Source organism: Pantherophis guttatus, chromosome 2 (assembly GCF_059756535.1).
Source record: "Pantherophis guttatus breed Tessera chromosome 2, ASM5975653v1, whole genome shotgun sequence".
Taxonomy (NCBI): domain Eukaryota; kingdom Metazoa; phylum Chordata; class Lepidosauria; order Squamata; family Colubridae; genus Pantherophis; species Pantherophis guttatus.
Genome location: NC_142064.1, coordinates 146,021,866 through 146,037,360, shown reverse-complemented (window position 1 = coordinate 146,037,360; position 15,495 = coordinate 146,021,866). Strand labels below are relative to the sequence as shown.

The 15,495-nt window shown below is 42.5% G+C and overlaps 1 protein-coding gene across 1 annotated transcript; it reads left to right on the top strand.

Moving 5' to 3' along the window:
• Positions 1 to 871: 871 nt before the first annotated feature.
• Positions 872 to 14,265, top strand: LOC117662869 (tubulin alpha-1C chain). The gene is made up of 4 exons (XM_034412559.2): positions 872 to 1,535; positions 10,388 to 10,610; positions 12,095 to 12,243; positions 13,188 to 14,265. The coding sequence occupies exons 1-4, from the start codon at positions 1,533 to 1,535 to the stop codon at positions 14,160 to 14,162; spliced, it is 1,350 nt and encodes a 449-aa protein (XP_034268450.1). The 5' UTR covers positions 872 to 1,532; the 3' UTR covers positions 14,163 to 14,265.
• The last annotated feature ends 1,230 nt before the right edge of the window (positions 14,266 to 15,495 follow it).

Below are 15,495 nucleotides of genomic sequence, written 5' to 3'. Positions count from 1 at the left end.
AGGCAGAGTATTATGTTTCTCTGGATGAGAAATGGAGAAGCATGTTTTAAAGACAAAACAGCTCCCATCTTCCTGCCCCCACCTTTTGTCAATGGGCCAGAGGCAGAAACTCAATCTTTGACAATAGGACCCATCTAGCAACAGAAACTCACCACATGGCACCTGGGAAGATTACATCAGCCAGCAAGGCTAGCTAAGACCCCCACCCCCGGGAAGTCTGACAACCAATCAGGATACTCTTTCTGGGCCCCAGGAAGTTCAAAGCCAGAGAGGGCATAAAACCCGGGGACTCACTGCGTCTGGCACCTTTTTCTGTTCAGGAACTCAAGCCATGTGATCCTGTCCACCATTAAACCATCTTTCGAAGCAGTCTCCAGTGTCTTTTTTCCCTACTTGGAGCTGAACCCAGAAGGATATTTCTTCCTACACTATTAAACGACAGCATGGTCTTTTTGTTCTGGCACACTTATGTGAACCCTTAGCATGGGATGTGAAGTGAACCCAGCCATGAAAGGTACCCTGGCTGAAAGCTACTGGGCCAGCCTGCTGACAGGAAAAAAAAAATGAGATCATTGAAAGGAGGGAGAGTATAAAATTCTTTTTAAAAAGGCATCACAAATATTAAATATTTCATGAGGACTCCCTGAAGAGAAGCTCAGTGTGACACAGAAGCCCTGCTCGTTTGACCTTCCTCCGCCAAAGGTATTGCCGGGGCTTCGTTTCTGCCGCAGCGGATCAGCCCCGCCATCTTTTCGGAATGTGCAGCGACGGCGCTTCGAAAACAAGGCGACTCTTCCCCTCCCTCCCTCCATCTCTGTCTCCCGGGTGGAGGTCTCCTTCAACAAGTCCTCCCTTCCTCTCGCCTAAAACTTCTCCATAAACCTGCCCGGTTGCTTCCCCGGCTTCGCACACCGTAATTTTTTCCCCGCACTAAAGACCGGAGAGAAGAGCGAGGGAAACCTTCGCCTCGGCGGCTAAATTCTACCCAAGAGAAATGCCTCGTTGCGGTTCATCGTGAGGCGTCTCGGTTTTCCTGGAAACAACACTTAGCTAGAATTAATTTCTTTTGATAGGCATTTTATAGAACGATCCGAAATTGGACGGCGAAGTCTCTTCTGGATCCACGGGGGGGGGGGGTGCGGTGGAGAGCGCGTGACCCACCCGCTTTAGGGGCCGCCAAGGGGTGCAGCCCCCCCCCCCAAGCTGGCTTTTCTTCCCTCCCCCTCTCATTCTATCCTGCGCATGTCATTCCGTTCAGATTTCGGGACATTCGAGCCTGCCAATTAGGCGGCAGCTGAAGGGCGAGGAAGGGAAAGTAAAACCTGCCTCCTTCGTTACCTTCCCGTTTAACCACGCCCCCTTGCCTTAGGACACGCCCAAGCGCTATAAAAGGCGCCGCCCGGGGTTGCTTCAGCTAACAAGAAGTTTTGGCTCACTGGCGGCTTCCTAAACGGGTCGATTAGTGAGGAAGACTCTCGACCCGCTTGTTGGAGGTGCTTTCTCCCGGTATCCCGGTTTCCACGAAACAAAACATGGTAAGCGAACAAAGGATTCTGCGAATGTTTTTTTTTTTTTTGTTTTTTCCCCTAAATCTAATCAGAAGGGACAATTTTTCCGACTTTGGATGATTTGGGGGCGCTGAAAGCGAGTTGGGGGGGGGGGGGAAGAAATGTAGCCGTAAAAATGGGGTCCTGTCCGGCTCCCGCGACACATGGAAGGAGGGATGGATCAGAGCGGACCTAAAGGGCTACTTCACAGTTAAAGATAAAGTGCGGGGAGCGATAAAAGTTAAACTTTGTCCTGGCTTGTTTCTCCGAAGTAGCGCTACTACGGCTTTCACTTTCTCCCCCCCCCCCCCCCCGGTCCCTCTCCGCGGGAGACTCTGTTCAATTCTGAAGTTTCTAAAGCATTCAGAGATCCCAGTTTCAGTCGGTAGAAAGAAGCGGCTCCTAGCTCCGACTGATAGTAGCACACATGACCGCCCGCATGGATGGAAGGGTAGATAGATGTTGGGACGTTTCCTGCAGGGTGTTTCGCCCATCAGAAGGCGGGAAGTCCCTGCGCCGGATGCCCTACCGAACTCAATCCCACTTCGTTGGAGCATGACACCCTCTGAAAGTATTTCCCTTCTTGCGTCTCGGCTTTACGTATTTTTCGTGGCTGAAAGAGTAGAGCTCTATCGTTGGTTTGCATGTGGCTGCAGACTGCTCCAAGGGAGCAGTAAATCATCCATGATATTTAGAGATAAGCAGTTGGAGGTTTGGAGCTGATAAGAACAGACTGAGTTTTGAATGAAAGGTTCGTTGGTGCTTTCTGAGCTTGGTTATTTTGTTGCAAGACGTTTCATTACCCAAACCTAGTTACCTAATTTGGGTAATGAAACGTCTACAAGGAGACAGCCGAGCTCAGAGAGCACCTACCACCCGTCATTCCCGCCCCTAGCTACAAATATCCTCTTTTATCGGTATCAAGTCTTGGAATGCGGTAATATCAGTAATTAACTCATGTCAAAAGCTCTAAGATCTTGAGCAAGGCTCCCGTATCCTCACCATATTCTTTCCACGAAATGGATGGGCAACTCTTGCCCAAATCTTCCAGGCTTCGTACAGCACAGAGAAAGAAGACTGTCTCTTTAAAAAAAAGCTACCAGTAGGAGGTGGCCTAATAGGGATTCTTTATCTTGCTTTTAGGAGCAGGATATGACTTGATGCTTCAGTCTTGTGACTCATCTTCTTTGCCTTCATTTTTCATAGATACCTGTTGAGTCATTTTTCAGGGAAAAGGGAGACATTAGCATATGAAAGAAACTGAAGTTTCAAATCCTGTTAAATAATCCGTGCTGCTTTTCCAATATTTTTGAGTGTGTCTACTAATTTTAAAAAAAACAACCCTTTCCTAGGTAATATTTCTCTATAGCAGGCATGAAAACAATAAAAACAGGAAGTCACAATATTGCAAAATGACCAGCATTAGCACTTTAAGCCACATTTAAAAAGGCTTCCTTAAACACCATAATAAAGTATTAATGAAATGAAAGTGGCCATGCTTGACTTTATCAACATGTGGCTTTGCTACTTGCTGTAATAGGCTTTGGGAGTATTGCACAAAGCCAGTTACAAATAAGATGAGGAGAATTTCTGAATGGATCTGGTGCATATATGATGTCCAGGCCAAATCAAGTCACAACTGCAGAGCACCATTGGATAACTTGCAGTGGTGACAAGAGTTTGTAGGAAATGCATCTGGAGCATCATTTAAATTGACATTGTTCAAATGCTTGATCTGAGGGATAATTTTTTTAATGTTATGTTTAGGCAGGAAAGCGGTGTTTAAGTTAGGGTTAAGATAAACTGCTGTTTGGCTTAGTATAAGCTGATGGTTGGCTGATTTTCTTAAGGCTCACCATAATTCAAAGATCTGCCATCTATTTGAAAATAGTGCAGACTACATCAAATGAAATTATATTCCAAATGTTTTTGCTTCACTTTCATGTTTCAAGATACATAGGAATTTTGAAATACTTTTACTTCATGGTTTTTACTGTATTGTCTCTACTGATCTCATTCCAAGCCTTCTAGAAAGATGCATCGTTTTTAGAATAAGAATTCAAGATGCTTCATGGTGCTCTCATAAATGAATAGCTAGTATTTACCTACAACAGAAAGGAAGTTTGGGTATAAAGTAATGTCAATCCAGCTTTTAGAGATTTGGGGCTAACATTTGACACTCTTATACTAATATTCCCAGCTCAGAATCAGTTAAACATGATTTCATCAAGATCTTGAAGATCAAGATGGAGCCATCCAGAGTCACCTTGTAGGGGAGATGGGCAGCATAGAAATTTAATAAATAAATAAATAAATCTTTCGGACACAGCTTCCAATCATCTGCACCAGTGGTGGGTTGCCCCCAGTTCGCACCAGTTCTATAGAACCGGTAGTAAAACCGGTGGGAGGCTCCGCCCACTGACCCTGACATCATTAAAATGCTTCTGCGCATGCACAAAAGAGTGCGCATAGCAAGCGCACGCGTGCGGCCCCGTTGCAAACCGGTAATAAAGGTAAGTAGAACCCACCCCTGATCTGCACCCAACATCACCAGCACCCATGTTGGTTGGGAATACTGAGAGCTGTAGTATAAGTCAGCTGGAAATGGTTAAGTTAGAGAAGGCTATTTTAATTCTCATGAGCTTAAATGGACTCCAGAGGATGGTAGAGGACAGGAAGGCCTGGAGGAACGTTGTCCATGGGGTTGTGATGGGACGGACACGACTTTGCAACTAACAACAACAATTTTAATTCTCAGACTGTTCTCCCCTACCCTTTTTTTAGTGCTGAAAGATAATTACATTGCTTTCCTGAAATGACTAATATGTTTAGGTTGGTCAGGCCTGAGGATATTGCTGAATATTCCCTTTGATGCATGGACTAGTTAAAACAAGCCCATTCCTGCTAGGATTCCTAAAATAGTTTGCTCCTAATAGAGAATATCTGTAGCTCAAGGTTAAATTGTAGAGTCCTTGGTGCTCTCTGAATTCGGTTGCTTGCTTGCAGGTGTTTCATGACCCATCTAGGTAACATCAGTGCAATAGTACAATGAAACATCTGCAACCAAGAGCCTTGATAGTACAGTGGTTTAGTGCACCCTGTTATTAACACAGCTGCCTGCAATTTCTGCTGGTTCGAATCTCTCCAAGGCTCAAGGTTGACTCAGCCTTCCATCCTTTCTAAGGTAGGTGAAATGAGGACCCAGTTTGTGGGGGCAATAAGCTGACTTTGTATAAAATATACAAAAGAATGAAGGCTATTGCTTAATGCATTGTAAGCCGCCCTGAGTCTCCAGAGAAGGGCGGCATATAAATCAAATTAAAAAAAAAAAAACCAACCAACCAGGCTCAGAGAGCACCAAGGACTCCATTGTTTCTTCGCCATTATGCAGAAGGGTATTGAAGTAGCTTCCATAGTAAGAGCCATGTGATACTGTACCCTTTGGGCTTTTATTGAACAAACTTCTCATTATAACCTGGGTCACAGTATAGCATTTCCTCATTTTCCTCTGATAATAGAACTACTCTTTACACAGAGAATTAAAGACAAGAATCTAAGAGTCCCTCTTTTACCAAAAGATGCTTTGTTTTCAATACTACATATTTTCTTTTCATTGGCTTCCTTGTATAGTCTCTGCATGGGTTGCCCTAAGTTTGCATGCAGAAGTCTGCCTCCATAAAACCTCCTCCACACTCCATAATGTCCCACTCCAGAGCTGCTGGTTTAAAATCATTTCTGAGTATGTGAATGCATGGAAAGGCTATGGTTGCTAGTGCTTGCGTATATGAAGCATAAAGCATCTGCTAGTAGTTGATAAAAGAGGGACAGGACATGATGCTCCTGGCTTCGCTAAATACAATGTGTTGCAATAGTCACAGTGACTCAAGCAGGTTTGAATCCCACCCAGAACTTCTATTGATGATAAGAAGTGAGCAATATTGTCTGGGGAATACAGGCTTGTCTACCTTGTAGAGGATTGATTGGTCATATACTGGTCTGACTTGTGCATTATCCTCAACCAAAATATGGTTTCTATGCGGATTAGCAGACTGGGGAGATCTTGTTATTTATGGATTATTCCACAATGCATTATGGCTTACTGTGATGTCTGAAAGTTGCTGAGGATTCATGTATGAGGTTGTCTTCCTTCAATCTGGAGAAAGACTTTTGTACAACTCCAGGTCAGTTCCTACCTTTCTCTGTCAGCAGCATAGTCATTGGTCATAGGCTGGAGGCTATAAACTATAGTTACTCATTCCAGGTCTGATTTGATTAACCTGGGGTTGTTGAATAAATCACAGTTAGGCAGACCACACAATATCTTAAACCATGCACTTAGGTTTACAAAGCACAGTGTTGTACAATATGCTAAATTGCAATGTGTGTTCCTTGGTTTTTGGTGAAACATCTTGTAGGAGATTGACAATCATTTATTTATTTATTCATTCAATTTGTATGCCACTCCTCTCCGAAGACTCAGGGCAGCTCACAATGCATTTAAAATCATTATAAAAAACATTTAAGAATTAAAAACATTAAAACTCATTCACACCATTCATGGCCGGATCTCGCCGATTCGCAATGGATACAATCATCCATTGTATCTGGAAGACCTCAGATTAAAAAAGGTTGACAAATTGTCAAACTCCTTTTGCACACAAACACATTCACATGCTACTGCTACTATATTGGAGCTTGAGGGTTTTTTTTTTTTGTCTTATCTCAATTAGTTTCTCTCCATGTTTAGTTGAGCAAGCAAATAAGATGCAAAGCACACTCTTGGTGGAAAGGAGGTGATCCATTGCTTCCCGAAATCAAGAAGTTTGCTCTGGGGGATAGGCTACAGAGTAAATGGGGTACAGAGGCTTTATTTTATAAGGGGACTGGTCCTTGGTGTGGTCTTGACGTGCATGACTGTCGAAAGGTCAATCTTAGTTGTCCTTCCTAGTGTCTGTTGGCTTACCTTTTTGTTGTGTAGATGGTTTCTGGGCAGCCTATTTGTAGTTGTGGGGAAATGTGTGCCTGAACAGGTTCTTTGGTTAATTATTCTTGTCTGGGTACTTAGTTTTAGTACTTGGTTTTGCTATTGTCAGATCAATTTAGCAAAGATGCAATTTAGCAATCTATTGTTACAATGTATTTCCCATAGTTTCCAGTCTCAGTGAATCATGGATTTGTGTTAATGGTTATGTTAAGGGATAGCTGAGACAGTGAGAGAAAATAAAGTTACTGTGTTTCCCCGAAAATAAGACCCTGTCTTATATTTTTTTGAACCCTGAAATAAGCGCTTGGCCTTATTGCCATGTGCTCAAAAGCTTGAGTGGGCTTATTATCAGGGGATGTCTTATTTTGGGGGAAACAGGGTACTTTGAAATAAAGAATCTCCTATGATTATTAAAATTAAAAAAAAAAAAGTTTCCACATCCAAAGTAAAAATTATGGAGGAATCCATTGCAAGCTTGAAAAGGCCATTTAAGGAGCTTGATACAAAAAAAGTGCCAGGGATCTTTTAAGAGAGCTGTAAACCAAATAGGGGATCTCTATTGGCCTTATCTTATTCAATAAAGAACACTAAATATTTTGAGGAAATTTCCTTTTTTACAATTTATTGTAATAAAATATGGTCTATAATTTGTTGTTGTTAGTTGCGAAGTTATGTCCGACCCATCGCGACCCCATGGACAATGTTCCTCCAGGCCTTCCTGTCCTCTACCATCCTCTGGAGTCCATTGAAGCTCACGCCTACTGCTTCAGTGACTCCATCCAGCCACCTCGTTCTCTGTCGTCCCGTTCTTCTTTTGCCCTCAATCTTTCCCAGCATTAGGCTCTTCTCCAGTGAGTCCTTCCTTCTCATTAGGTGGTAAAAGTATTTGAGTTTCATCTTCAGGATCTGGCCTTCTAAAGAGCAGTCAAGGTTGATCTCCTCTAGGACTGACTGGTTTGAGCACCTTGCAGTCCAAGGAACTCGCAGGAGTCTTCTCCAGCACCATATAGTTCAAAGGCCTCAATTCTTTGGTGCTCAGCCTTTCTTATGATCCAACTTTCACAGCCATACATTGCAAGTGGGAAAACCATAGCCTTGACTATACGCAATTTTTTTGGCAGGGTGATGTCTCTGCTTTTTAGTATGCGATCTAGATTTGCCGTAGCTTTCCTCCCCAGGAGCAAGCTATAAGTATGGACTATAATTATGGTCTATAATATGGTCCTCTTTGTGTAGGACATTTTTTCAGCTCTTGACCTCCAAGTGAATTCTTGGAGATGCATTGAGCTCCAAAGTGGCCATCAAGCCCTTCCCCCCTCCCCCAATTCTTGTGACAGGCATCAAATTGTGCTGTCCATTGCCTGCTCCTTTGAAAAGACACGGTGATGCCTGACCCTTAGCCCTTCAAACAACACCTTTAAAGCCTTGCTGTTTAATCTAATGTCTTGTGTGTTGTGAGCCAGATGATGACAGAGCCAGCAGGTTTAAGCTGGTTTGGGAGGTTGGGGGTAGGAAGCGAAGAGACCTTCTAAGTTTAGGATCAAAGTAGAGTTGAATCATTGTTACAATGACACTAGATTGCTTCATGACCAAAGTAACTTTATTTGTACAATCAGGAATGTTCTCGAATTACAGAAAGCTTGACGCAGCCGTGTTTTATTTCTTCAGAAGACAGGAAGGCAGAGATGTAATTCCAGCATTCTCTGCTGCCAGTTTTAACCGGGTTTGCTTACACTCAAAAGTATTTAAAGCCATAATTGGACTAAAATTAAGGTGCTTTTCTAAATATTTTGGAAACAGTTTTAAATAACAGTACTCTGGTGTGCCAGTTTTAAAGACTGACATTTGAGGTGTGTGGGGGGGTTTTCGACACTACTCCACGAAAGCTTCTATATTCTGCACATAATTGCATCTCAGGATAACGCTTGCTTGACGGTGCTTCGCATTCAGGTACAAAAAAGGGTTTAAAGCACATAAAGCAGCTGGTCATTTTGTGGGATTGTGTGGCAGCTATGAAGGGGTAGCCATGCAATTCTGGAAAAAGATATAGCTGCTTTAAGGATCATTGGACAGGTGTTATATTTTGCCCTCTTGCCCACAGGAAAGCATCCTTGGAGATCAAGTCTGAAGTGCTTGCAGATCCCATATTTAATGTAGTTGATGAATATAGCTGATGTAGCTGCATCCGCACCCCAACGTACGTCATAAAGAGTTGCTACTTTTCGGGTGCTGCACCTTTTAAAAATGAAGCTATTGGCACTTTCCTGCCCAATGACCTGTCTTTGAATACTGGTTTCTGTGTTTTTCATTGTTGAAAAATAAACTGGAATCCAACCTCATAGCTAATGCATTTGCAGCTTTAAGAAAATGCCAAGCTAGGTAAATAGAAAGAACATTCTGAACCTGCACAATGGCTGCTTTTGCAGAAGCAGCCATTGTGCAGGTTCAGAATGTTCTTCCTGTTTACCTAGCTTGGCATTTTCTTAAAGCTGCAAGTACAAAGTTGGCATCTAAAAGAGTTCCTTGGATCAGGCTTCCCCATCCTGACCCTGTCCAGGTGTGCTGGACCATAACTCCCATAATCCCCATCACCAACTCTTTTTCATGCTGGGTTGGTCACAGAGAGAGGGGCTCCTCCGGGTGCCGTCGGCCAAACAATGTCGACTGGCGGCCCCTGGGGGAGAGCCTTCTCTGTGGGGGTACCTACTATCTGGAATGAGCTCCCCCCGGAGATACCGAGGATCCCGGATCTACGCACCTTCCGCCGCGCTCTTAAAACCTTTTTATTCCATCAGGCTGGCTTGGCCTAATTTTTCCCTTTTAAAACGCAAATTTTAATTTGTTTTTAATTTATTGGGGTGTTTTTAAATTTGTCTTCGGCCAAATTGTTTAATTCGGTTTTATTCTGTTTTTAAATTTTGTATTTATGTGTTTTTATCTTGTGGCTGTTCACCGCCCTGAGTCCTTCGGGAGTAGGGTGGTATACAAATCAAATACAAATCAAAATAAACTAAACATTACTGCATCTACCTGAACTGGTGATCAAAAGTCTGCTGCATTGTTTACTTGCTGGCCAGTTATTAAATAATATAGAAGAATGTTCTGAACGGGTGATTTCTGTGCTTTATCCAGCTTTCCTTCATTTCCAGAAGTTGCAGAAGCAAGTGAGAAAGATACATATTGAGAAACGGGGGTAGAAATTGTGACTGTTGCAATGATTGGCGCTTAACCATCCAGTGAATTAAGACTAGGTAGTTGTTAGCATTGAGATGAGAAATTATTGAAATGAGAAATGAGGAGGTGATAAGCTGCCTGGGAAAGCCAAGGGAAATTATCAAAACCATAAAAAAGCGAAAGTTAGGATATTTTGGACATCTGATGCGACACCCAGAAAAATACGGCATACTTCACTTAATCCTCCAAGGAAAGATTGAAGGCAAATGAGGTCCAAGCAGAAGAAGAACATCATGGCTTCAAAATCTACGGGGCTGGTTTGGACAAAATTCAACAGCACTTTTTCATGAGGCTGTTGATAAAAATAGGATCGCCAACATCCGATGACGAATATGGCACAAGAAGAAGAAGTAATTGTTAGCATTGGCTTGCACCAAAATTTCAACCATAGCTGCACTTTCACAACATCCAGACAGAGACAGACAGAGCTAATAATTTCTAGCACAACCAAGCCCTTAAGTCTTGTTAATAGCTCATGCTTCATGTTGCATGAAAACAGATGATTATTTATTGCTAGTTGGGACTTTCCTCAACTGGTGAGTGGTTTAATCATTGCAGCCAATTGCTAATTGTGGTGTACTTGTTCTAGAATAAATATAATGGAAGTGGTTTCTCTCCACAGCGTGAGTGCATCTCCATCCACGTTGGCCAAGCCGGTGTCCAGATTGGCAATGCCTGCTGGGAGCTCTACTGCCTTGAACATGGCATCCAGCCAGATGGGCAGATGCCCAGTGACAAGACCATTGGGGGAGGGGATGACTCCTTCAACACCTTCTTCAGTGAGACTGGAGCTGGCAAACACGTCCCCAGGGCCGTGTTCATAGACTTGGAGCCAACGGTGATAGGTGAGCTACTTGCAGTAATATTAACATTTTAGAAATACTCAGTGGCAAGAAAGGTTAGAGGTTCATAGAAAAACAAAAATTTCTTGTTCAAGTCAGAGGTCCAGTCCCTTGCATTTCAAGTAAGGGAAACAAACAAACCAGGCTTAGATCCTGAAGAACATCGTGACATATCTGAATGTGGGCACTCTGGCACACATTAAAAACGAAATTCTGTTGCCTGCTCTCAAAAGTGTACATATACATAACACACATATGCTATATACATACTTATGTATATACCTACACCCTAACATATAAATATTAATCACTATCTAACTTGAATACATAGCAGAAAGTGTAAGCTTGAGAGTTCACAAGGCTGATACACTATGGGACAAAACTGTGGCTGAATCTGGATGTTCTGCTTATAAATACGAAATATTGTAAAATATCACAAAATCTGTGACATAGTAACGTTTACTGCTGCATCTGATTAGTAGAAAAAAATTGTTTTTTTCTAAAACGTATCACACACTTCTTGCAGCCATTTCTTTAATATCTGGAATAATATCAGATCTCCAAACACCTTTCCAAATAGGAGATCAGCTTTGGAAGCCATATTAGGCTGGAAGCTTCCATGCTGCCAATCAGATCTCCAATTTCTCAATATTCTACTACCTACTCCCATGTTCAATAAAACCATAATTCCTGATAAACACTCAGATTCTAAAACCTTGGCATATAGTTCAATGTTTTATTTATCAAATTTATATAGCTGCCCATCCTCTCCCAAAGGGGACTCTGTATTGTGAACAGTAATAAAGATTTAAATGCTGTATTTTCCCATTAAAGGTAAAGGTTCCCCTCGTATATATGTGTTAGTCGTTCCAGACTCTAGGAGGTGGTGCTCATCTCCTTTCAAAGCTGAAGAGCCAGCGCTGTCCGAAGATGTCTCCGTGGTCATGTGGCCAAAGGCGCACAGAAAACTGTTACCTTCCCACCAAAGGTGGTCCTATTAGTCTACTTATAATACATTACAGGTTGCCCTCAACATGACTATAATGGAGTCTGCCCATTATGGTCATACGTTGTGGTTATAAAGCAAGTCATCTAACTAACTTGATTTTACAATTTTTTTTTGTGATGGTCATTAAACATGATTTAATGATTGTTCAGTGAAACAGGACAATCCAGAATGAAGAAGTTGTGCAATTGAACAATGCGATTGAGAGCAATTGGAATACACTGAAATTAATATTTAAGGTGCCTTTACTCTTTACTGATGCAGAAAAACTTGGCCACTTCCACAGTTCATCTTCATTCTGGATTCTTGTCCTCTGTAATGATCTCAATGCCATCTCTTAGTTTACCCCAAAGTTCAATTTTTCTGAAGACAAATATCTGAAAGCTTTCTCAGTAGATACATTTCTGAACAAACATCTTGGGTTCTTGATCACACAATGTCACAACAAACTAAATACCTTTTTCGTTAATTCTTTTCACAGATGAAGTGCGCACTGGTACTTACCGCCAGCTATTCCACCCTGAGCAACTGATCACTGGCAAAGAAGATGCTGCTAACAACTATGCCAGGGGGCATTACACCATTGGCAAAGAGATCATTGACTTGGTCCTTGACAGGATTAGGAAATTGGTGGGTAATTTCTGCTGCTGAAGGAGCCCTGTGCTTGGAAATGTGAAATAAAGAACCGTGGAGATGCATAGTTCTAAAAATAAAAACCCCAATATTAAGTGGGATAAGATCTCCTGATGTATCTGCTAGTTTCACAGTACAGAATCATCTGCTGCTTCTAGTGTGACTTACTGAATGTTTCCTACTTTATCTTCTGCTTGCTGGCAAACAATTTATTCTCTTTTTAGCCATGATTGAGTTTTGAACAGTAAATGTGATGAGTGAATGAGAGCTGAAAGTCACATAGAAATCTTAGGGTATTTGCAACAGGTTTGTGGGAAATTAGTTTGACAGTAGCTGGATTTGAACATCAGGTAAGTCATAAAATGCGGGTTTATTTTTGGTATAGTTATGTTTGAACCTAGTTTTTGATATCTAAACCACTGCTTGTGGTTTTGCATCATGTGAGTTGTCACTGGTATACTGTACAAAATAAAGTTTAGCAAACTGGCTTAAATCATGGTTTTTTTTTTAAAGAGATTGACCATCTGAGTCATCAAAAGAATGAAAAGAATTGCATCTTAGATCAGGAATGAAGTGGAGGAGAAATATAAAGACTTTTATTACCAGGAAACAAATGAGAAGGAAGGACAATTCCCGAGCAGCCTTCTAAATGTGATTCAGTCCTATTGAAGTGTTTGGATTTAAGCTGCTCTCGTTCATGATAATTGGCAGGGGCTGTAGAATTTGGCATTCACCATCGTCTAGGAGGCTGGATCTTATGGTCTATAGCTATTTTGAAGTTACAATAGGCTACAGAATATTCTCAAGCAACTGGAGGGGATTGAATTTCTTCTTGTATTTTCTTGAGTGTTAAGGATGTTTTAAGAAAATGCTTGAAAATCAATGAGAGAAAAATCTGGTTCTTAAAATTGACACTGAATCCACTTTGTTTTTCCCAACAGGCCGACCAGTGCACAGGTCTCCAGGGTTTTCTGGTCTTCCACAGCTTTGGTGGTGGCACTGGCTCTGGCTTTACATCCTTGCTGATGGAGCGCCTGTCCGTAGACTATGGCAAGAAGTCCAAGCTGGAGTTCTCCATCTACCCAGCTCCCCAAGTATCCACAGCTGTCGTTGAGCCCTACAACTCCATCCTGACCACCCACACCACCCTGGAGCACTCCGACTGTGCCTTCATGGTAGACAACGAAGCCATCTATGACATTTGCCGACGAAACCTTGACATTGAGCGCCCCACCTACACCAACCTCAACCGCCTTATCAGCCAGATTGTGTCCTCCATCACAGCTTCTCTGCGATTTGATGGTGCCCTGAATGTAGATCTGACAGAATTCCAGACCAACTTGGTGCCCTACCCTAGAATCCATTTCCCTCTGGCTACCTATGCTCCGGTCATCTCTGCTGAAAAAGCCTACCATGAGCAGTTGACTGTAGCAGAGATCACTAATGCATGCTTTGAGCCAGCTAATCAGATGGTGAAATGTGACCCTCGTCACGGTAAATACATGGCCTGTTGCCTGTTGTACCGTGGTGACGTTGTTCCCAAAGATGTCAATGCTGCTATTGCCACCATCAAGACCAAACGCAGCATCCAGTTTGTAGACTGGTGCCCCACTGGTTTTAAGGTTGGCATCAACTACCAGCCCCCAACCGTGGTCCCCGGAGGTGACCTGGCCAAGGTGCAGCGTGCAGTCTGCATGCTGAGCAACACCACAGCCATTGCTGAGGCCTGGGCCCGCCTGGACCATAAGTTTGATCTGATGTATGCCAAGCGTGCCTTTGTCCACTGGTACGTTGGGGAAGGGATGGAAGAAGGGGAGTTCTCAGAGGCTCGGGAAGACATGGCTGCTCTGGAGAAGGATTATGAGGAGGTAGGGGCCGATAGTGCTGATGGGGAAGATGAGGGAGAAGAATACTGATTCTTTATTGTGTTAATTTTTCCATTCATCACCCCTGCCTTATTCTGGATTTATATAACTGTCTATTGTGTTAAAGCTTATTAAAAGTCTGTTTCAGCTGAAAGCAGTTTTGTTTCTTTCTTTAGAGAACAAACTCTGCCCTTTCCACTGTTCTGGTGTTAGCTGGGAGTGTGTTTGTTAAATGAATAAATGGTCTGGTCTGTTAGCTTGGCAGAACTTGAATGGCTACACAGCAGAGTATGTTAAAAATGTACAGTCAAGTGAAGAGTGTAAATGTAGAGGACTTTGAGCCCCTGAGCCCTCAGTGCAAAAATTTCCAGTTCTCTGAACATTGTTTTGTGATTCCCTTTAAAATTCTGTAGAGGGAGAAATTAGGAATTCCTGGTTCTGCTTTGAGTATGTGAGGGAGCGTGGATATCTGGAATGAGAGGAGCTGTCCTTCATAAGGACAGGCTGAAGATCCTTTGTACTTCCAGGCAGTAGCATAGTTTAATTCCATGAATTCTCCCGAGAAGGAAATTCATTGTGCTAATTCCTTTATATGTTGCTACATTCTGTAGATCAGGGTAATTACCCTTTGGACAGCTCGTAGGGACTTGGGGATAAAGTGAATTCCTGTACCCATACATGTGTGTTATGTAAACAATCAGCTCAGTTATCAAAATGAATCTGAAACTGGCAGAGCTAAGAGTAAAGTTCCTGCTTAATTTGTATATTTCAGCTGCTCCTGTTTTTTTTTTTTTAAGAAGTCTGCAAAGCCTTAGGGCTGTAGTGTTCTCGGTGGAGAAACCAGATTGGACTTTCTAAGGTATTTCCTGCAAGGCCTAACCATAGAGTTTGCTCAGTATACAAACTTGAGTGTTAGGTGCTCTGGTTATGCATTCAAAGACACCCCCTCCGCATTGCTGTGGACCTTATTGGAAGGGGCCTAAGAAATTAGCAGCTGCTGCTTTGTAAAACAGTTGGTGGGAAGTGTTGCAGAAGTTGCTGAAGAGCAAAACTCCTGCTTTGCCCACGGAAAGAGAAAATCAATGCTTAAAAACTTGGGATCCCTATAGGTTTCTAAAAAGTCACAGAACTGAAAGATAAAACATTTTAGTGTTTTCCAAGTGGCCATTTTGTTACCTTTTCAATTGTTAAAGCATCTCACCCTTGACCATAGAACTCTGTGTTGTGGTTCCATCACATCTATGCATACATGAAGAAGTAAAGAGAAAGGATTGTACATGGAATTGGAAGAAGCTTTGAGTTTCACAGGTGCAAAATTAATAAGAGTAGGGAAGGAGTCAGCTTGCTCAGGAGCAGCTGATGCATGTGTTTCTGTCTATACTCC

Bases quoted from the DNA above. Each gene is read 5' to 3' on its own strand.
- LOC117662869 (XM_034412559.2), top strand. The intron at 10,611-12,094 runs GTGAGCTACTTG...TTCTTTTCACAG, and splicing joins CTTGGAGCCAACGGTGATAG to ATGAAGTGCGCACTGGTACT. The intron at 12,244-13,187 runs GTGGGTAATTTC...TTTTCCCAACAG, and splicing joins TTGACAGGATTAGGAAATTG to GCCGACCAGTGCACAGGTCT.